Below are 8,200 nucleotides of genomic sequence, written 5' to 3'. Positions count from 1 at the left end.
AGTGTCACGTGGCACACTACCTGGCACTCAGGCATCGCATCTTGGAATCGCGCGACCCAAAGCGAAGCGAACCAAACCACCACTCCGCGCCTATGGCGGTCCTTCCTCTTCCCCTTAATCTCCTCCCCTTTCCTTCCCATCGCCTTCACCTCCTCCTCCTTCTTCCTCCTCACCCAATTCACACGTAAATTCCACTCTTACTTTTCTTACGCCTCTGCAACTCTGTTTGCTCTTCTGCTCTATCGCCGCCTGCTCGCAACTCAGGCAGAGGGGGCTGGAGACGCGCGTCTGTCTGCAACCCAAATGTTCCATTTTCCGATTGGAATTTGGGTTTTGGCATCTGCGTTTTGCCTTGTTTCTCATTTTCCAGGTACCCATTTGATTATTCTTTGATTTGGTTATTTGGATTGTGTTGAATTCGGATCTAAATTCGACAAAATTTGCAACTTTTGGGGTTTATGTGGTGTTATTTTGATTGGTTGTTGGCTAAAATTTGGTTCTTTTGATTTGGTTTTGGTGAAATTGTTTCAATGGTGAGCGGGATTGGTGTTCGGGAATATTATGGCTTACTGTGGTTTTGATAGAGTTGTCATAAATGGAGGATGTTAGTGAAGTTGATGAACATGCTTATGTTTGTCGGCTCAAATATTCAATATTTGGAAATTATATGGTGTGACCTATACTCATGTGTAACAAAGGAATTGCGTGCTTAAGCAACTCCGAAAACCCAATTAATCATCAGGCTGTGTACTTGATGGATAGCCCTTCCGCTAGCCCCCACTTTGGTTCTAATTCCACTGCTGCTTCGTCCCCCGATTTGAATGAGGAGAATTCGCGCGTTAAGTTTCTGTGTAGTTTTTTGGGTAGTATATTGCCCCGCCCACAAGATGGGAAGCTCCGGTATGTGGGTGGAGAGACGCGAATTGTGAGTGTTCCACGAGATATCAAGTTTGAGGAGTTGATGAACAAGATACGGGAGCTTTATGAAGGGGCAGCAGTGCTCAAGTACCAGCAACCTGATGAGGACCTTGATGCTCTTGTCTCGGTTGTGAATGATGATGATGTGACTAACATGATGGAAGAGTATGATAAGTTGGGATCTGGCAATGGTTTCACTAGGCTCAGGATTTTTTTGTTTTCGCATCCTGACCAAGATAGTTCATCGCACTATGAGGGTGATGAAAGGGATAATGAGAGGAGGTATGTTGACGCTCTCAATGCTTTAAATGATGGCTCCGAATTCAGGAAGCAGTATCCTGAGTCCCCTCTTATTAATCCTGTTGATGATCTCCATATAGCTGAACAATTTTTTAGTCCAATAAGTCTTGAGGGTGGCCTTCATAGCCAGAGAAATTGTGATATATCCATGGCTCAATACAACTTGCATCAGCTCAAGATACCTCATGCGGGATCGGGGCAACACCATCAACCAATTAGTCAGAGGTATAACGAAATGGAAGCTCCTTGGAGTCCTGCATACTATTCTCCTGGGCATCATGGGCACATTGATTCAAGACCAATGGCAGAGTTTCCTTCCTCTCCTTCCTCTACACGGTACCGTATGCCGTTTCCAGATGTAGCCGATAAATGTTTAGATAGACTGCCTGAAGAATATGCACGACAGCCATTGAATCATCAGCCTCCATATGAACACCTTTCTGAGAATGTTTCATGGCTTCCAAGTGGAGCTATAGGTGGTGAAAAGTCAGGATCTCCGGGTAACGTTTTTCATGGAAACAATGCTATTGAAGGAAACAGTATTTGTGAACACTGCCGGATGGCTTTCCAGAGAAACCAACCACATTTTGAGCAACCAAACATGGCAAATGGGTTTCAGCAGGTTCCTAATCCAAGCAGCGAGGGTACTCCAAATAGAGAGACTTTCATGATGAATCCAGATGCAAAGTTGCACCATGAAATATACGCAAGTGAACAGAATAATGGTCCTCCTCTTTTTAATGAGACTCCAAATCATGAAAGAGGGTGGGCTCAACATCATCGTTTGAATTGTTGGACTGAGGAAACAGGACCACTTGCTTCTGGAGCTGGGAAATTGAATGATCCTTACATTGTAGATGGTCCCAACATGAATTTGCCTCTTGGTCCTAATATGGTGGATGGCCATCACATCTCTTCCAATTACGTTCATCACCGAGCTGGACCTGAAGTGGGAAATGAAGTGTTTCACGAACGATCTGTGGCTGCTCTACCCAATGTACACATTGCTCCTGTAGAAGAGTGTGGTGTTCGTTATGGAAATCTTCCTTATGCCTATGGAGGAGATAATATTTATCTGGGGTCTCATGGACATGCAGTATGGAGGAATGTTCAGATCCCAATGCATGCTGCGCCTCCTTATGAAGCCTCTGTTTCTGCACCACAAGTGAATGGTTCTGTTAATGTGGGATATTTCAGACGTGGGGATGGTCCAAGGTTTTCCATTGCATTAGACAATCAAAATATTTGGGTTGACTCCTCGCAGAAAATGTTAGGTTTGGAAGGGAAAGCTGTTCCTCCAGACTATTCTTATGGGCACACTGTGAAGTTGAACCCAAACGCACTTTGTCAAGAAAATCATCAAGCATTTCCTCCAGAACCCATTCAGCCCACACCTGATATGATAAATTGTGCTATTCCTTTGAACCCTGTCACCGGAGTTGTAAGGTTGGAGGAAAAGAGTTCACCTGGAGTAAATGGGGTGAATATTGTGGACAAGGTGGAGAACTCTGAAACAGAGGTTATAAACCCAAACAATCATTGTGATAAAAATGGTGGTGTGGTATCTCTTGAGTCGATAAATTCAAATTTCAGTAAGCTTGCAGAAGAAAGTGGTAATGCTGGCAAAACAAGTGACGAGCATCAATCTACTTGTGAACTTTTAAAGCTTTCTGTTAATGATTTGAGTTTCATACCGGAGTTGATTGCTTCTGTTAAAAAAGCTGCACTAGAGGGGGCTGAGGAGGTAAAAGCCAATGTTGAAGAAAGTACTGATCCTGAGAAGAGTAGTTCAATAGGCAAAGGGGCAGCTGCAAAAAATTTGGAACCTGTGAGAACCATATGAAAAGCTTCAAATGAGATTAGATTATGGGTTTTCTTTTTGTCTTCTTAATGTGTTGTTGTTTTATAGAACACTCCTCGAGAAAAGGAATTGGATTCTGATAGTGATAATCTAAAGAATCCCAAAATCGAGCCAACAAAGGCGGAGGCAGAAGCTATTGCCAAGGGATTGCAGGTTTCTTTTTGCAGTCATATTTGTGTCATTTTTAAGTCCTACATCCGTATTTCCCATACTATGTTTCTTGGTCTTTCATGCGGTTTTATTTTAACTGCATGATTGTGTTTTTCTTTTTGACAGACAATAAGGAACAATGATCTAGAGGAGATCCGAGAATTAGGTTCTGGGACTTACGGGGCTGTGTATCATGGGAAGTGGAAGGGGTCTGACGTAGCAATAAAGAGAATAAAATCCAGTTGTTTTGCTGGGAAACCATCAGAAAGAGAACGTTTGGTAACAACTGAGCACTCTTCTTTTTTCGAATTTACAGTTTCGTATAACCTATTACATAGCACCTCCTTGTTTGCCCCATTTGTGGTCTGCCCTATATATTGTTAGTTCAGTCATTTTATGTGATCTTGGTTCTTGCAAATTTCAGCTGTGGAAATAGTGACTGTATGCTAGCTGATATCGTAATAATAATTACACCATTCATTTAATATTATTCACGTCTTGGAGATTTAGTCATTTTAAAGGAAGTTGTCAGGGGAGTAATTATACTTCCTGAAATGATATGTTAATCTGTAATATTGTCATAATCACTTTTTTGAACTTAAGTTATTGAAATATGTTGTTGAGGGAGACATTATTCTTCCTGAAATGGTATGTTCTTCATATTATCATCTGTGGGTGTGATAATTTTTCTTTTTGTCTTCACAGATTGCGGATTTCTGGAAGGAGGCTTTGATACTGAGTTCATTGCATCACCCAAATGTTGTTTCCATGTATGGTATTGTGCGCGATGGCCCTGATGGATCTTTAGCAACTGTGACTGAATTCATGGTTAATGGTTCTTTGAAACAGTTTTTGCAGAAAAAAGATCGGTAAGTAGTTAGTTTTTCTGGAAGGAATATTTCTAATTTATTCTATTGGTTTCTTCTCAATTTCTATATTTAAGGGCTTTCTTATCTTTGCTAGTATATGATGAATCTATTGATTATGCCATTGATCAGAACAATTGATCGTCGTAAAAGATTTATCATAGCTATGGATGCTGCATTTGGGATGGAGTACCTGCATGGAAAAAATATAGTGCATTTTGATTTGAAGTGTGAAAATCTGTTAGTGAACATGAGAGATCCACAGCGGCCTGTATGCAAGGTTGGATGATTTAAATATCAAATTCTGTCACCTCCTTTCCACTTTCTTAGCATGCTTTTCTTTTTGGGACTCATATGATGTGTGTACGTTCTTTAGATTGGTGATTTGGGATTATCCAAAGTAAAACAACAGACTTTAGTGTCTGGAGGTGTTCGTGGAACTTTACCCTGGATGGCACCTGAGCTTCTTAGCGGGAAAAGTAATATGGTAACAGAGAAGGTAATAGTGAATTTACCCTTGGAACATATATTGAAGTGTATGGCTCTCGTGATTGATAACTCTTAGAAGTATCACTAATTTTCCCAGTCTTCAGATTGTTATCTTATGTGTTATTTTCAATTTTTGTAGATTGATGTTTACTCATTTGGGATTGTTATGTGGGAACTGCTTACGGGAGAAGAGCCATATACAGATATGCATTGTGCGTCTATAATTGGTAAGAACCAATGATTTGTAGGCATATATTCTGTTTTTTGTCATAATATGTTCTCTCCGTTTCTTTTCAAAATGTTCTCTGGGTCCCTCATTATTTATTTAATAATACAACACCAATCTCTGAGAATGTACATATAATTGCGGATGCTGACGTATTTGATGCGTGCTTATATGCAATCACATGTCAACTCCATTTGTCTTCTAGCTGAAATTCTGTTTCTGTCATGTAAAATCCATGTAAGATCTAACTTCACTTTATATATACGATTGCTGGACAATTGACAGAAAAAAGTTGCTTGTCATCTGTTCTCTTTTCGGTCATTTGTTCATGCATTGCTTATGTGAAACAAATAGTAGAACTTGAACGTGTTTTTAAAGAAACCCCCTATCTTTTAGACTATTTTCGTACACTTGGCAATATAACATCCTTCTGCTGGTTTGCAATAAAAAGCGCATGATAGGGTCCTAAGAGACATTCTTTGGGGATATTAGAAAAGAAAGGAGTACGAGTAGCATATATCCAAGCTATAAAGGATATGTATGATGGAGCAAGGACTGCTGTAAGAACTCATGAAGGGCAAACCGAAAGCTTCCCCATAATTGTAGGCTTACATCAAGGCTCATCTTTAAGTCCTTATCTTTTTGCATTGGTAATGGATGAGTTAACGGGACATATTCAAGATGATATTCCTTGTGTAAGCTTTTCCCAGATGATATAGTGTTGATAGATGAAACTCAGGAATGAGTAAATGCGAAGCTTAACCTTTGAAGAGATGTGTTGGAATCTAAAGGTCTTCTCCTAAGTCGGTCAAAGATGAGTATATGGAGTGCAAGTTCATTGTGAACGGAGGCTCAAATGAGTTAGGGGTGAGGATTGGAGATCAGGAAGTACCAAAAAGCGATTGTTTTTGCTACCTAGGATCTATCTTGCAAAAAATGGAGAGTTGGATGGAGACCTCAACCATAGAATACAAGCTGGATGGATGAAGTGGAAGAGTGCATCGGGTGTGTTGTGCGACCGTCGTATGCCACTAAAGCTCAAGGGAAAATTTTATGGGAAAACTAACAAAAAGTCCTAAAAAAAACTTCAGTTTTTAATCAAAAGGACAAAATAAAGATGCAAGTGAATAATACCAGGAGTGACTTTTCAAGGTAAAAATGTCCTTAATATTAAAAGTGAACAATACCAGGAGTGTTTCATTAAGTTCCCAAAATTTTATAGGACAAAAATGTTTTATGGCGGGGAATGTTGGGCGGTGAAGCATCAACATGTACATAAAATGAGTGTAGCGGAGATGAGAACGCTTTGTTGGATGTGTGGGCACATGAGAAAGGATAAGATAAGGAATGAGGATATTCGAGGTAAAGGAGGAGTAGCCGAAATTGAAGAAAAGATGAGAAAATTGGTTACGATGATTTGGTCATGTGAAACGAAGGCCTATAGATGTTCCAATTAGAAGATGCGATTATGTGACAGAGGTTTAGGGCTGAAGGGGTAGAGGAAGACCTAGGAAGACTTTGGAAGAGACTCTAAGAAAAGACTTGAAGTACTTGGATCTAACGGAAGATGTGGCACAGAACCGAGTGCAATGACATTCTAGAATTCATACAGCCGACCCCACTTAGTGGGAAATGGCTCTGTTGTTGCTGTTTGTATCAACTATCTGTCTTGCAGTTCGAATTGTAAATTTCATGTTTTGTTCAAATCGTCCACTGTATTTTTGTCGTCCATTCTGATAGACTTAGGAATTGGTCTAGTAACTTGTAGATATATGCTAGGAAGAAAAACAAAGTATCCTTTTCCTTTTGTAATAGTAATTTTGCATTATCCGACAGCAGTCATATCTCATTCCAATTACCAGTGCCTTTGCGGACTTCTTGTCCGCTCTCGTATTTTTATTGTTTCTTTGCAATAAAAATTGTTTTCTTCTTCAAAAACAATTCCAATTACCGGTGCTGTCTTTGTCCTTATGTCAGTCCATGACTGAGCATCTTATGGCAGTCATCTCTTACACAGACCTGTTTTATAGCCATGCTTGAGATTTTATATGAATGCTTTTCATGCTTTTTAATCTAGGTATTAAATGCCCATACAGCATCCACAATTGAACAATACCAGTGAAGGATGCTACAGTATTTAGTTCTGATCTGCAATCTGTTTTGTTTTGCTTGCAGGAGGTATTGTGAACAACACGTTGCGCCCTCAAATTCCCACGTGGTGCGACCCAGAATGGAAGTCTTTGATGGAAAGTTGTTGGGCTTCTGATCCTTCCCAGAGGCGATCGTTTTCTGAAATTTCTCAGAAGCTAAGAAATATGGCTGCTGCAATGAATGTGAAATAATTCCAGTCTCGATGAAGTTGATTCACTTCTTGCATTGTATGTTACCCAGGACTTAGCCGAAGAGGAAATAAGTTTTAAGAATAGATTTTGCAGTTTAAGGGGCAGCACTGTTTTCCAAGTATATTGAGGCTAATAGTGTATTATTATGCCTTGGTTCATCTGTGAAATGGTAATTTTCTTTGGTAAGTGCTGGATATGCGCTTTGCAGTGGCTTTTACCTGGAAAAGGCTTCCATCATACACGAAGCGCAGCCATGATGGTACGATCAAAACGTGTCCTTTTGTTTATTTATATTTTCATCTGGACTTGTATCCCCTTACTCTGTTGTCACACGCCATATTAATGCAGTCAATTTTGGCCCTTTCATGCAGGTTTATAAGTTACTTTGGTTGAGATCAGAATGGCGGTCCTGCTATCGAAGCTGAACCAAGGTCGCTTCCGAATGATGTGTATATACATAAAATGTTATTACCATGTTTAAAAGCCTATATCATGAGACGATAATGACGCATTATGAACCGTTGTTCTTGCTCGTATTCTGGGCCTCTGCTTAGTATCTTAGATACTACAGCTAGGGACATCTGTTTATATGTTCCAACTTTTGCTTTGGCTCTACGAATGTACAAAGCATGATTATCTGTTAGAACCTCTTTACACTGTTAAGTTTTGCCTCAGTGTTTATTCTACCTAGCAATAAAACACTCAAGTACAAAATTGATTGGATATTGATCAGATTTGTACCCAGTACAGCGACGGGAATCCAAGTTGATCGGAAAATGTTTGGAACACTGAAATTCTGATGGAAAATACGAATAATCTTCGACTTTCTTTTCTTTTATTTACGCTTCTATTATTACTGCTCGCAAAGAAGGATGTATGGTACTGTTTACCCAGAAAAACATAATCTACTAATTTGGTACCAGTTATTGTTGTGGCTTAGGGTTTCCAATGCATTGGGACGCGATGTACGTGTATCATACTTCGTAAATATAGGGGCAAAGCAGTGGTCGCATAGGTTTTTTAATTTTTAATTTTTTAATTTTTAATT

General features: G+C 39.7%; 1 protein-coding gene across 2 annotated transcripts; it reads left to right on the top strand.

Annotated features, from left to right (window-relative positions):
- Window positions 1–7,940, top strand: LOC137731312 (uncharacterized). 2 transcript variants are annotated; one of them, XM_068470411.1, is made up of 10 exons: window positions 1–370; window positions 585–3,046; window positions 3,128–3,232; window positions 3,356–3,508; window positions 3,935–4,098; window positions 4,228–4,375; window positions 4,472–4,594; window positions 4,724–4,811; window positions 6,986–7,411; window positions 7,524–7,940. In XM_068470411.1, exons 2-9 carry the CDS (start codon window positions 686–688, stop codon window positions 7,150–7,152), a joined length of 3,309 nt encoding a protein of 1,102 aa, XP_068326512.1. In that variant the 5' UTR covers window positions 1–370; window positions 585–685; the 3' UTR covers window positions 7,153–7,411; window positions 7,524–7,940. The 2 variants fall into 2 exon arrangements, with proteins under 2 accessions (XP_068326512.1, XP_068326511.1); XM_068470410.1 differs by having other exon boundaries at window positions 1–3,046.
- The last annotated feature ends 260 nt before the right edge of the window (window positions 7,941–8,200 follow it).

The sequence above is a fragment of the Pyrus communis genome, chromosome 4 (assembly GCF_963583255.1).
Source record: "Pyrus communis chromosome 4, drPyrComm1.1, whole genome shotgun sequence".
NCBI classification, from domain to species: domain Eukaryota; kingdom Viridiplantae; phylum Streptophyta; class Magnoliopsida; order Rosales; family Rosaceae; genus Pyrus; species Pyrus communis.
This window is presented reverse-complemented; position numbering and strand designations above follow the sequence as displayed.